We start from the raw sequence: 15342 nt of genomic DNA on the forward strand, positions 1-15342 counted from the left end.
ATGAAAATGTTGTTGCTGCATTTACAGGTGATACTATCATCCTAGCAATTGGAGATGACAACACTGAATCAATTAAAAAGTTACAAATAATTGTCGAAATAGTATGCCTGACAGAAATACGATCCTACAAAATTAATCGAAATAAATCAGTGTATATTGATTTTGTCAACAAAAAAATCAATTAGAAGCCAGTACTAGTTAATCTTATAAGAAGTTCTATACGGAAATACAGCCAAATATCTTAGCATGACCCTAGATGTTAAACGCGGAAGCCAAATGTTAAGAATAAATGTAAAAAACGGAAGATGAAGTACAAAATGTTCAGGTTATTAGGTAGATATTCAGCCCTGTCAGTATATATTAACTCTTAGCTTTACCGAAAAGTCCTGAAACCAGTGCGGACTTATGATGTTCAAATCTGGGGTAGTACCAGGCAACGCAATAGAAATATTATGCAAAAATTCCAAGACAAGATACTGCGAGGTATTACTGATACTCCATGATACATTCGCAACTCTGTTAGATAATCTACATACGGACTTGAAGGTAGAAACTGTCGATAACGTCATCAAGGACTACATCCAAGGACATAAACAGTGATTCTACCAGGACATTATTGTTGAGGTTCTCCTGATCCTAGATAACGATGACCTAGTCAGAAGATTACCCAGAGTAAAACGATTCGATCTAGTACAGTGAACTTATTAGTAAAACGTTATGTTAAGCTTAAAGTGCCTATCCTAGAATAAGTACCTTGGAAATTAAAACCGTAGCAAATTAGGATAAAAACAAATAGCTTCACAAGTTTCAAAATTATATTGTCCCATTAAGTCGTTATCAATTACCTCCAACATTCACGGTTGAACGCTTTTATACCGAACCAAACTACATAAATTACCGATGGTTGACAATGTGCAGTACCTTAGTGGGTTCTAAGCGCGGTCACGTACCCACACGCTGGTTCTAAAAATGGTTACGTGTAGGATCATCGCGCCATTTCTGAAAACACGTTAGGCCATCGCAATCTCCAAAGATCTCGCCGAAAATTATGAGCTATTAAGACGTCCGATCCGGCCGTTCCAAGTTCAAAAAACCTATTCGACGATTTCGCATACGCGAGATGACTTTTTAGATTTCCTGCATAAATGTAACGGGCGGCAGAGGTCGTTATCTTTCGCCTCGTTTAGTTTCGGTTACGTCTTCATTTGACCATCATATCAATTCCATTTATATGAGCTTTACGGTCAGTGTTCTTTTGATCATCGAGCATATTAACTAAAGTAATATATAAACAAAATTATAATCAACAAAAATTCTTCTTAAATTAATTAGTAAGCTGTTAAAGTCACATTATTGAATTAATGAGTATACACAGTTTACTAGCTATCATATTTTCTCTCATCTTCGATATTTTTTCCAACGTAGTGGCTTTCCCGAAACACCCCCCTGCACCAAAATAGGTAAATAAATAGGATTTTAAAGATGATGAATCTGAAATGAGTAAACAAGCACGCCATCCTGATGAAAATTTTTAGAATATTTGCATACGTCCATCCGAGTTTGTTGTTTTACAAGTTTTTGTGGTAATAAGGAGCTAATAGCGATGATTATTAGTACCAAAACTGCGTTAAATATTTATTGAATGGCAAAATCACTTGAAGGATACCATTAAAATTGTGTTTTCAACCTTCCAAACTCATTCAAATTATTCCGGAGCTTTCCGGAGGGTTGATAATTGGTTTGTATAATATAGAAAATTCAGTTATGAATGAATATATTCATAGGTCCTAAGGTCCAAAATATAAAAGGTTGATGAATATAGAAAGGACGAAAGAATATTCTGGGAAAATGTATCGCTCTGCACAAGCAGATTCTATACGAATTGAGTCTTCGTATAGATGGTGTAAGGATTGTACAAGGTGGCATCTCTGACCATGAGGTCAATCAACTTGCTTTTTATAATTTAAAGTAATTATGACTCTATTACTCTTACTGCACTATTTTCCAACCAAATCACAAGAAGATACCTGCAATATTATGACTCAACGTTCACTATATTAACGTCACTTTTTTAAGATACACAGTTTTATTTCCACCAACACATTGAAGATACTGGTTATTATATATGCAACAATTCTTTTGTCTAAAAGCAGTTTACTTTGTTGTTAAGTATTCGACCGTTAAGTTCTAATTAGTTTAAAATTTATATGCGAACTGAGACGGAGTGTTTAGATATATTGGCCGTTTTTCGTTGTTATATTTGTAATTAAGATTTCTCATGATCGAAGAGGTGAATCGTAACCACTTGCTACACTGTATCAAGAGGAGTTATAGGAATGACGTTCTTTCAGTATTCTTCATATTGTTGGTATTAAATATATGATATAATGTGTATAAATATTTCAACTGATTAATTACCTACAAAGAAACAGATAGTCACTGCCCTTATATTGAAAAGTCCATCATTTTCACGTAATTTTTCTTGCCGGATAACCTTGGGACGATATAAAAATCTTCGTGTATCCAAAATTTTGAGGTTGTTCATCGGTAAAATTAAAATCGAGAGTTCTAAAATGTCTCTGACAACAACCACATTTTCAGTAAGATGCAATATAGACAGCAAAAAAAATTAATTAATATATATATATATATTAAGCTCGTTAGTCACAGGATGGTGTTGACTAGTCTGTACGAGCCAAGAAAAATCACGGCAAGCCATGCAATGAAAAATAAACCAATTTAAAACGCCACATGCAACTGTTATTGCAACCTTTATATTTGAATAACGGGTGAATCATCGGTCGTCAGCGATAGCTTTTTTTTCACAGTAGATGCAGTTAGATAATTGTTCTGTATGACATCAAAACAAATTACAAACAATTATCGATTTTAAATGAGACATCACTTATACCTGGTGTATAAAATATATGCAGTATTATGCAATTACCTATGTGAAGCGAAAAAATTAAAAATGTATTTTAAATAAACTGTGATATGGAGTATCAAGTGATTTTGTATGAGAAATGCTTACATTCAGAGTTAATAATATAAATCGTGTTCAGATCCGGCTCTAGAGTTCAGAGGAAATTTGTTTGGATTAATAGTTCATATCATCAACATTTCTTCATCATGATTAACAATTTTTCCATATATATAGTCATGAAAATTTCTGATTTTTGGCCATTTTCAATCTTCTTGCTTTCATTTCTTCTCAAATAATCATAAGTTAATAAAAACTACAGGGATTATACAGAATTTTATGCTGAATCGAGTGATGTTATAATAAACTTTATACTTCGTTTGTTTTCCGAGTTATGCAAGAAAAATTGTGTCTTCAAGAAATTAGCCGATTTCTGTTTATGTCTCATATCTTAAAAGCAATACATTTTTCAACAATGTAATATAGATTTTCGTTTCTTTCACCCCAAAATACATATACTCTGAGAGTTTTAGCATTATTCGAGCGACAAAATTTTTTAACACTTTTTCCATATATATAGTCGTGAAAATTTGTGATTTTTAGCCATTTTCAATCCATTTGTTCTCGTTTCCGTTCAAATAATCATACGTTAATAAAAACTGTAAGGATTATAAAGAATTTTATGCTGAATCGTATGGTATAACAATAAGTTTTATACTTCGTTCGATTTCTGAGTTATACAAGAAAACTGGCCATATTCAATCTTTTTGTTCTCATTTTCTTTCAAATAATCATACGTTACTAGAAACTACAGGAGTTATAAAGAATGTTTCGCTAAGTCGAATGGTATTATAATCAATTTTATACAGGCATCGTGTTCAGATCCGGCTCTAGAGTTAAGAGGAGATTTGTCTGGATTAATGGTTCATATCATCAACATTTCTTCAGCATATCATCAAGACTCATCAGATATAATGACTCGAACCGCTTTAAACACGAAAACACCTCTTCTGGTCTGGGTCTTCGGTTTTTAGTTCTACCCAATACGAAACCAATTACTATAATAACCGAACCAAAGTACAAGTTAAATTCGAACGACCTTGCCTAACGGTATCAACCTTCAAGAACGGAAGGTGTTCCAGTGCGGTGGTCCTGCTTCCGGTCGCTTACCGCGCACCTATACGCACACACACAGACACACACACACGTCAACGAATGCACTTTGGTCACGTGACCCGGTAGAAATTAAATCACTTGCGTCTGTCGAGTGTTACCCGCTCGATTAGAAACGTTTAGATTTCATTAAAACATATTATCACCGAGTAATTTCCACGTTAACACGGTGTCGACATGTTAAGGAGGTGATAACATTTATGTTTAAGAGGACATTATAACATAATTTCGCGTATTTCTTATGATTATAGATATTATTAGGTAATGATTTTATCAAATATGTATGTGTTGATCATCACGAAGCACCAGCAAGCTCTTGTTACAAATATTAATAATCCTGTTGTCGAAAATCGACCATATTTTATAAAATTAATCATGTTTCTCTTACTAAGAGAATAAATACAATTATTTAAAAATAATATGTTAATATTACTAAAACTTGTTTTGACAATATTTTGAATATAAAGTCGGAAATATATAATACATTACATTAATTTCTGTGACAAATATAAAAACTGTATATTAAAATACATACGAACTATCATTAAGTGACCTAATATAATTGCTAAGACTAATAAAAAATCAGACTTATTTGATAAAAGAATAATTTCTTTACCTACATTTTTAAATAAAATTGCATCGTTCTTTAATTATTTATTTCACTATTTCTATCAGTCCTTGAAAAAGAGTAGCTGTAATATTTTACTACACGCAGAAACTAAAACAGTAATTATCGAATAATGGAAAATGACTTTATAAAAATAAGTTTATTTGCATATATGTGGTCTAGAGCGAATAATTTTATTTCCTTTATATATTCCTTCTTGTCTACCAAAAATTAGCATAGTTTGTCCTATATAGTGACAAGTACACATTCAAAAACTTGTCCTTTGGACCGGTGTTTAATTTATTTCCTTTATATTATAGTAAAAAATCTTGAAAACTGACATGCAGCTATGTTGGGTAAATAGTGAAATAGCTGTAGCTAATACAGAGTTCAAAATGGTATAAGCGTTAATTATAGTTGCGTATAATATGAGTTGAGATGTGTCAAGAGAAATTTCGGTACTATTTTGGCCTTTAGGGATCAATATTTGCCACCAAAACATCAAATTAAACATTTATTAAATGAAATAACACTCACCAAGATAATCAGAAAAATAAGAAGGAACCTATAGAACATGAAAACACGTCCTTTTATAGCTTCTTGTTGGTTCTGTAGTAAACAATGAACTGTTATTTGATTTCTGATGTTCTATGCTGAATCTAAGATTAGAGAACTGATAACCAGAGTCCAGGAATCATTATTTTTGTTATCTACTTATGATTGGATAAAGTACGAATAAACCTGCAATAACTATATATATTCATATCAAAACAAGTACTTTATACAGTACGATGTCGTTACTTAATTATTTTCATTGGTGTGAAATGTGAACAACAGACTTGCTTATATTTAGGAAAAACATCGAGCTAACAATATTATGTTGTACCATCACCATTATCTGGAGAATTTTTTTCAATATTAATCTGATTGTAAGATATTAATGGCATTGCACTCCGAACACCGACGATCTTGTCATACAAACTGTAAACTGGTCCGATGCAAATTAACTGTAATAAACGCTAAGTGTTCTCCCGACAGTTAACAACAAAATTACAACCTCCGTAAAAGAAAACAAGGTCAGAACGGAGATGTTTACGCGGTATTAAAACTTTCACAAAAAGTCGCGTTTATGTAACGTTAGCGTCATAAACTCGAACCATCATCCTCTAACGCTAATTATTTTCGTCTTGGGTCGAGAACAGTAATCCGACTTGAAAACCCCTTCACCAAAAAGGAGGAAAACGAGCGCATGCTTCGAAATCTTTACTATCACCATTTACACGAGGCTTCGCAGACATCTGTATGTATAGTTAATGGTAGGATAACTGTTGAGAAATGATATCGGGCTAAGAGACTTTGATGGAAAAATCTAAAAACTGTTTAGGTTTTATGATTTTGAATGTGCTGAGTCTGAAAATGATATATTTTTTGTCATAGAACGACACTTTCCTGACAATTTAGGTAAAATAATGTTAAACAAGTTATTACGTTAAAATAAAAGAGAATGGACTTGAAAAACATTGTTCTATTTACAAACTATTAAAGATACATTTATTTCATCTAACGTATTATTTTAGTGCGTTCACTAGTACGTACTAAACCCTATCCTTTTTCCCATAGAGGTTCCTCTTTGTATATGTTCGCTTGTGAAAAGATATCTCCGAAGCATCCAACAATAGTGTGATATCATTAAGACGCTCTATTTTCTTTGGTATATTTTCTCCATCTTTTTTAATATCCTGGTGGTTTCGTTCACCTTTCTAAACTTCACTAACATATTGAGAAAAACATATTATTTTTAGGCATTACACACATAAAAGCACCTAAATGAACAATGTGCTTGAATATCTTCATTACGCACAAAAAATATATCGAAAAATTCTATATATAAGCTTCTGAAAATAACTGTAAATACAACTGAAGATGATGTCAGCAAATACAAGATACTTATCATAGTTTCAGTCTAGAGGAAGTCATTAGTTTAACAGTAAAAATATCGCAGAAGTTATGATTACAAAATGAAATTAATCCAGTCAGATTTAATAAAAAAAAGTGTTTGTTTAAGTGATGTCAACAATTCAAAGATGAAGCAATTTAGAAGAAAATCATTAGTAACTAATTGTAACTTATTGTCACTTATTGTGACTAAACTAAACCTTTCTAATTTCACATTTTATTATGTATACTTTAAGAAGAATTTCATCTCAGAAATAAAAGGAAATAAAGGATGAAATCAGACAATCAGAGAAAATATATTGATTCAAACTCTGACTGTATTTCTCTAGTTAGAGCGTATGGCAACTTAAACCCGACTTTTCTAAATTCACATGTTCTTTTACATTTTTATGGTCAGCCTTTCTATTCCACGAATTAAGTGCAATTACGTCAATTTCTCGCTGGGAAAAGGCAGGAAAAAAATAAGCGACTAGCCACCAACGATAACCGAGATACACGACGTCAACAACAATAATTGGTCACGAATGATACAGCCGATGGTAAGACAACAGTCTCACCGTTAGCCATCGTTTAGTTATGAAAATTACTGTAAATACGACTCGCAGGAATGTCGACGAGGTGTTTGGGACAAGTCGCGACGTCGAAAAATATGATTTTAATGATATACACGAACGCCGGTCGCTGAAGAAAGAGAATCAACCATCGTGGTGATTGAGAGAGTTACATGTTGTTTACACCAGGTCCTAACCGATAACATCTTGCCGCATTACGAGATTATATTTTACGGAATAATACAATAATCAATATAACAATATAATCATTGTTATTGTAGTAAATAGCATCTTGTCTGGTACGATACTGACGACTGTCTTTTGTTTCAGACTTGCCAATCCTTCGGTGGGATTGGATTTGGTATAAAACGCGAAATATTTTTTCTCAACCTCGAGGACGGATACTTTGGCTGTCAAGTGAATGAATCGACGGACGTCCTGCAGCTGTTCGAACTGTCAAAGTTGTGCGACGGTACGCCCAACTGCTACCTCGGTTCCGACGAATTGGCTAAAGAACTGAAATGTACAGGTGAGTATCAAAATCTATTTATTCGTTATTTTAAGGTTATGTTGATAGTCGAAGTCTCTTCAGAATTCGTCATCATCAAGATTGCGCATAAGTACATGAATGTGCGATATTGCCAGTTCTTGGAAATTACACGTATATTTAAAGATATTTAAGTTATGCAAGAAAAATCGGGTCTTAAAAAAATGAACAGATTTCAGTTGTCTCATATCTTAAAAGTAATAAATTTTCCAACAATTTAACATAGATTTTCGTATCTTTCCATATATATAGTCATGAAAATTTGTGATTTTTGGTCATTTCCAATCTTCTTGCTTTCATTTCTTTTCAAATAATCATAATTTATTAAAAACTACAGGGATTATACAGAATTTTATGCTGAATCGAGTGATGTTATAATACATTTTATACTTCGTTTTTTTCTGATTTATGCAAGAAAAATTGTGTCTTCAAGAAATTAGCCGATTTCTGTTTAGTCTCGTTTCTTAAAAGCAATAAATTTTTCAACAATTTAATATAGATTTTCGTTTCTTTCACCCCAAAATACATATACTTTGAGAGTTTTAGCATTATTCGAGCTACAATTTTTTTTACACTTTTTCCATATATATAGTCGTGAATTTTATTGATTTTTAGCCATTTTCAATCTATTTGTTCTCGTTTCCGTTCAAATAATCATACGTTAATAAAAACTGTAAGAATTATAAAGAATTTTACGCTGAATCGTATGGTATAACAATAAGTTTTATACTTCGTTCGATTTCTGAGTTATACAAGAAAAACTGGCCATATTGAATCTTTTTGTTCTTATTTGCTTTCAAATAATCATACGTTAATAGAAACTATAGGAGTTATAAAGAATTTTTCGCTGAGTCGAATGGTATTATAATCAATTTTATACAGGCTTTACCTTTTTGCAATATAGTGAAAAAATTGATTCTCAAAAAATGAGTATTTATGTTACACATGTTAAAAATTACATATTTTACAACTTAACATGAATTTTCATTTCCTTTATCAAAAAAAAACATATATCTGGACAGTTTTACCTTTATCCAATAGTTATAAAAATAAAAAAGTCTTTTTTTCTTATATACTGATCATGAAAATTTAAACTTTTTCAAACATCTTGCTCTCATTTCCGTTCAAATAATGCCAGGTTAATAAAAAAATATAAGGAATATTAAGAGTTTTACGCTGAGTCGAATGATGATACTATAATCATATGATAATTATCCAAAATCGTTGTTGCAATGTTGTTGATGTCGACATTATTTTACATTACAGAATTTTACATTACTTATCTTATACCGTCTTCTCAAAGTATTACCAACTGTCCCAAAATCAGTATTAAGCTATTCTGACTATGCCCTGACTTGCTACTTATTCCCTAATAGTCTACACATCAGATGTTTCAATCAAGTAATCGGAAAACATTAGCTTTTCCTTCATCAAAGTGACATTTTTCACACCACATGTTCCTTGCATGATAGGAAACGTATCGCCTATCTTATTTATAACCTAGGTAACATCTTTTTATAGACGCGAAACGTTCACAGATGGCGTTGATGTCATTAGAGCGTAACTGGATAAACTGTTATTTTTATACAAGTAATATAAGAAGAACATATATATTTCCTTAGAGCAGGCTCCGCATTTTTTATGAAATTGATATGGTCAGTGACTGTACAGATGCAAGAAATATAATTATGTGGAAACATTTACTAGCTATTAAACTGTAATATGTACAGTATTTCAGTCATAGGGAGCTAGATCAAACGAATAATAAGTTTCTAGGGTTCTATGAGGTTATTTTGAGGGAACATATTTTTTAAACTGTAGAATGGTTCTCTGTTAATGTCAATTTTGATATGGAATTAGTCTAAAAGGTATTGTTTTACTAGTTTCCAAATAACCTACGAGCCAAAAGATTCTTGCATCATAAAAAACTATATTAGATATAGTTTATACAATCTTATTTTATTCATTAATTTATTATTCTTGTTATGTTGTACTTATATCAATTCATAAGCAAGATGTGAGTGAGATAAATGTGACTGACTGATACAAGTTTGAGTGATTTAGACTGCTTCCATCTTCTGATTCCCTTTGCATTGTTCACTAGCTATATTTCTTCAACGTTACTGTGATTTGGTAACCTTTTTTAATGCTTTAGGATGATATCTTGAATAACCTCGTACATCAATTTAATTTCGAGGTCATAGTGCAGTTATACGTTGGTTGCGGTTAGTATTTATTAGAGGAACTTTGTTTTGTCAGCATTAGATTAAAAGTTGTTTGGATCTTGTAGTGCAACCTCATATTTCTACACCATAAGTTTAAATAGGCTTCATAAGTGACTGGATAAAACCAAGCTTTTTGATTTTAGGTCAAGTTTAGTGTATCTTCCGTCTGACCAGTACAGTTTGATTTTGAATCTGATCTGCCATGTTTCTTCTTTGTCTTCGACAAACGTGATATTCTTCAATTATTTGGGGGAAATATTATTTGATATATTGCTAACTTAGCTTCGCCTGGTTCGAATAATAACGACCTTGTGTTGATATCAACATAGCAAATAAGAAAACGTATGAACTTGATATGAAGCATTACCTGCCGATTTTTAATCGAATATGGAACCGAAATATCCCATTACTAAGAGCAATTAAAACTACTAATATAAATCTCAACCCGATTAAATTGGTTTAATGAGCGTTGTACAAGAATAGATTAGATACGTTATAATCCGCTCGCTATATCGATGTATTGTCAGTTTATTTTTTGTGAATGTTATTTTTTTCTGATGAAGATGACTCAATAACGATTGTATATTGGACAATATCAATTGCTTATTCGCCACGTATTAGTAGTACGTCATTATTGATATCTTTTCGCGAGATGAGGCAGATTATAATGTGATCTGATTGGTATTTACTTAATAAACTTTGCGAGTCATGTATATAATATTGAGATGGTTCCGAGAAAAATACTTACGGTCAATCAAGCTTGATTAAATGGATATAAGATGTGTTGATGTAAATATTTACCAAAACAACATCAACAGTTTAGCATCACGTGTTTTCTTTTTTAAAAATTTTGGTGAGCAATCACTTATGCTATTGGATTCGACATAAAATTCTTTATAAGTGTTGTGCCTTGCATTAACTTACCATTATTTGAATCGAAATGCGAGCAAAAACAATAAAAATATCAAGAAATTGCCAATTTTCACGTATTTGCATTACAATTGCCAGTATATATATGGAAAAAGTGTCAATTATTTTAGCACTCGGATATAAATAAAACTCTAAAAATATATGCATTCTGATGATAAAATAGATGTTAGATTGCTTTAGCACGAATAGTTTTTAAGATATTTAACAAAAACCGAAGTCTACGTATTTTTTTAAAATACACTTTTCATTGTATAACTTCCAAACTAATAATTACATAAAAATTGAAATAGTACTGTCCGATGCAGCGTAAAATTCTCTACCACCACTGATATTTTCATTAATCTGTCATTATTTTAATTGAAATGATAGTAAAATAACTGAAAATGGCATAAAATCGTGAATTTTCACGAGTATATATATGGAAAAAGTGCCAATTTTCTTTTAGCTCTCGGATAAAGATGAAACTCTGAAAATCTATGTATTTTGATGTGAAAGAAACGAAAATAGATGTTAAATTGATTTAGGATGAGCCGTTTATAATGTATTCAAGAAAAACCGAAGTCTACGTATTTTTTGAAAATACACTTTTCATTGTATAACTTCCAAACTAAAAATTACATAAATATTGAAATATTACTGTCCGATGCAGCGTAAAATTCTCTACCACTACTGAAATTTTCATTAATCTGTCATTATTTTAATTGAAATGATAGCAAAATAACTGAAAATGGCCAAAAATCGCAAATTTTCACGAGTATATATATGGAAAAAGTGCCAATTTTCTTTTAGCTCTCGGATAAAGATGAAACTCTGAAAATCTATGTATTTTGATGTGAAAGAAACGAAAATAGATGTTAAATTGATTTAAGATGAGCCGTTTATAATATATTCAAGAAAAACCGAAGTCTACGTATTTTTTGAAAATACACTTTTCATTGTATAACTTCCAAACTAAAAATTACATAAAAATTGAAATAGTACTGTCCGATGCAGCGTAAAATTCTCTACCACTACTGAAATTTTCATTAATCTGTCATTATTTTAATTGAAATGATAGCAAAATAACTGAAAATGGCCAAAAATCGCAAATTTTCACGAGTATATATATGGAAAAAGTGCCAATTTTCTTTTAGCACTCAGATAAAGATGAAACTCTGAAAATCTATGTATTTTGATGTGAAAGAAACGAAAATAGATGTTAAATTGATTTAAGATGAGCCGTTTATAATATATTCAACAAAAACCGAAGTCTACGTATTTTTTGAAAATACACTTTTCATTGTATAACTTCCAAACTAAAAATTACATAAAAATTGAAATAGTACTGTCCGATGCAGCGTAAAATTCTCTACCACTGCTGAAATTTTCATTAATCTGTCATTATTTCAATTGAAATGATAGCAAAATAAATGAAAATGGCTAAAAATCGCAAATTTTCACGAGTATATATATGGAAAAAGTTCCAATTTTCTTTTAGCTCTCAGATAAAGATGAAACTCTGAAAATCTATATATTTTGATGTGAAAGAAACGAAAATAGATGTTAACTTGATTTAGGATGAGCCGTTTATAATGTATTCAAGAAAAACCGAAGTCTACGTATTTTTTGAAAATACACTTTTCATTGTATAACTTCCAAACTAAAAATTACATAAAAATTGAAATATTACTGTCCGATGCAGCGTAAAATTCTCTACCACTACTGAAATTTTCATTAATCTGTCATTATTTTAATTGAAATGATAGCAAAATGACTGAAAATGGCCAAAAATCGCAAATTTTCACGAGTATATATATGGAAAAAGTGCCAATTTTCTTTTAGCTCTCGGATAAAGATGAAACTCTGAAAATCTATGTATTTTGATGTGAAAGAAACGAAAATAGATGTTAAATTGATTTCGGATGAGCCGTTTATAATATATTCAAGAAAAACCGAAGTCTACGTATTTTTTGAAAATACACTTTTCATTGTATAACTTCCAAACTAAAAATTACATAAAAATTGAAATAGTACTGTCCGATGCAGCGTAAAATTCTCTACCACTACTGAAATTTTCATTAATCTGTCATTATTTTAATTGAAATGATAGCAAAATAACTGAAAATGGCCAAAAATCGCAAATTTTCACGAGTATATATATGGAAAAAGTGCCAATTTTCTTTTAGCTCTCGGATAAAGATGAAACTCTGAAAATCTATGTATTTTGATGTGAAAGAAACGAAAATAGATGTTAAATTGATTTAAGATGAGCCGTTTATAATATATTCAACAAAAACCGAAGTCTACGTATTTTTTGAAAATACACTTTTCATTGTATAACTTCCAAACTAACAATTACATAAAAATTGAAATAGTACTGTCCGATGCAGCGTAAAATTCTCTACCACTGCTGAAATTTTCATTAATCTGTCATTATTTCAATTGAAATGATAGCAAAATAAATGAAAATGGCTAAAAATCGCAAATTTTCACGAGTATATATATGGAAAAAGTGCCAATTTTCTTTTAGCTCTCGGATAAAGATGAAACTCTGAAAATCTATGTATTTTGATGTGACAGAAACAAAAATAGATGTTAAATTGATTTCGGATGAGCCGTTTATAATATATTCAACAAAAACCGAAGTCTACGTATTTTTTGAAAATACACTTTTCATTGTATAACTTCCAAACTAACAATTACATAAAAATTGAAATAGTACTGTCCGATGCAGCGTAAAATTCTCTACCACTACTGAAATTTTCATTAATCTGTCATTATTTTAATTGAAATGATAGCAAAATAACTGAAAATGGCCAAAAATCGCAAATTTTCACGAGTATATATATGGAAAAAGTGCCAATTTTCTTTTAGCTCTCGGATAAAGATGAAACTCTGAAAATCTATGTATTTTGATGTGAAAGAAACGAAAATAGATGTTAAATTGATTTCGGATGAGCCGTTTATAATATATTCAAGAAAAACCGAAGTCTACGTATTTTTTGAAAATACACTTTTCATTGTATAACTTCCAAACTAAAAATTACATAAAAATTGAAATAGTACTGTCCGATGCAGCGTAAAATTCTCTACCACTGCTGAAATTTTCATTAATCTGTCATTATTTCAATTGAAATGATAGCAAAATAAATGAAAATGGCTAAAAATCGCAAATTTTCACGAGTATATATATGGAAAAAGTGCCAATTTTCTTTTAGCTCTCGGATAAAGATGAAACTCTGAAAATCTATGTATTTTGATGTGACAGAAACAAAAATAGATGTTAAATTGATTTCGGATGAGCCGTTTATAATATATTCAACAAAAACCGAAGTCTACGTATTTTTTGAAAATACACTTTTCATTGTATAACTTCCAAACTAAAAATTACATAAAAATTGAAATAGTACTGTCCGATGCAGCGTAAAATTCTCTACCACTGCTGAAATTTTCATTAATCTGTCATTATTTTAATTGAAATGATGGCAAAATAACTGATAATGGCCAAAAATAGCAAATTTTCACGAGTATATATATGGAAAAAGTGCCAATTTTCTTTTGAGCTCTCGGATAAAGATGAAACTTTGAAAATCTATGTATTTTGCTGTGAAAGAAACTAAAATAGATGTTAAATTGATTTAGGAGGAGCCGTTTATAATATATTCAACACAAACCGAAGTCTACGTATTTTTTGAAAATACGCTTTTCATTGTGTAACTTCCAAACTAAAAATTACATAAAAATTGAAATAGTACTGTCCGATGCAGCGTAAAATTCTCTACCACTACTGAAACTGTCATTAATCTGTCATTATTTTAATTGAAATGATAGCAAAATGACTGAAAATGGCCAAAAATCGCAAATTTTCACGAGTATATATATGGAAAAAGTGCCAATTTTCTTTTAGCACTCAGATAAAGATGAAACTCTGAAAATCTATGTATTTTGATGTGACAGAAACAAAAATAGATGTTAAATTGATTTCGGATGAGCCGTTTATAATATATTCAACAAAAACCGAAGTCTACGTATTTTTTGAAAATACACTTTTCATTGTATAACTTCCAAACTAAAAACTACATAAAAATTGAAATAGTACTGTCCGATGCAGCGTAAAATTCTCTACCACTACTGAAATTTTCATTAATCTGTCATTATTTTAATCGAAATGATAGCAAAATAACTGAAAATGGCCAAAAATCGCAAATTTTAACGAGTAACGAGCAAATTTTGACAATATGGAAAAAGTGCCAATTTTTTTTAGCTCTCGGATAAAGATGAAACTCTTAAAATCTATGTATTTTGATATGAAAGAAACGAAAATAAATGTTAAATTGATTTAGGATGAGCCGTTTATAATATATTCAACATAAACCGAAGTCTACGTATTTTTTGAAAATACACTTTTCATTGTATAACTTCCAAACTAAAAATTACATAAAAATTGAAATAGT

The 15342-nt window shown here is 30.6% G+C and overlaps 1 protein-coding gene across 11 annotated transcripts in view; it reads left to right on the forward strand.

Moving 5' to 3' along the window:
* dpy (fibrillin-like protein dumpy) overlaps nucleotides 1-15342 on the forward strand; it is a 254407-nt gene that overhangs the window by 76269 nt on the left and 162796 nt on the right. For all 11 annotated transcript variants that reach the window (XM_076409337.1, XM_076409339.1, XM_076409338.1 and 8 more), the window contains exon 3: nucleotides 7538-7736. In XM_076409337.1, coding sequence (XP_076265452.1) covers nucleotides 7538-7736 — 199 coding nt within the window. The remainder of the gene's footprint in view (nucleotides 1-7537; nucleotides 7737-15342) is intronic.

Source organism: Rhynchophorus ferrugineus, unplaced genomic scaffold (assembly GCF_030347505.1).
Source record: "Rhynchophorus ferrugineus isolate W39M unplaced genomic scaffold, kcgeb_rfMv2 rfM7, whole genome shotgun sequence".
NCBI lineage: Eukaryota > Metazoa > Arthropoda > Insecta > Coleoptera > Curculionidae > Rhynchophorus > Rhynchophorus ferrugineus.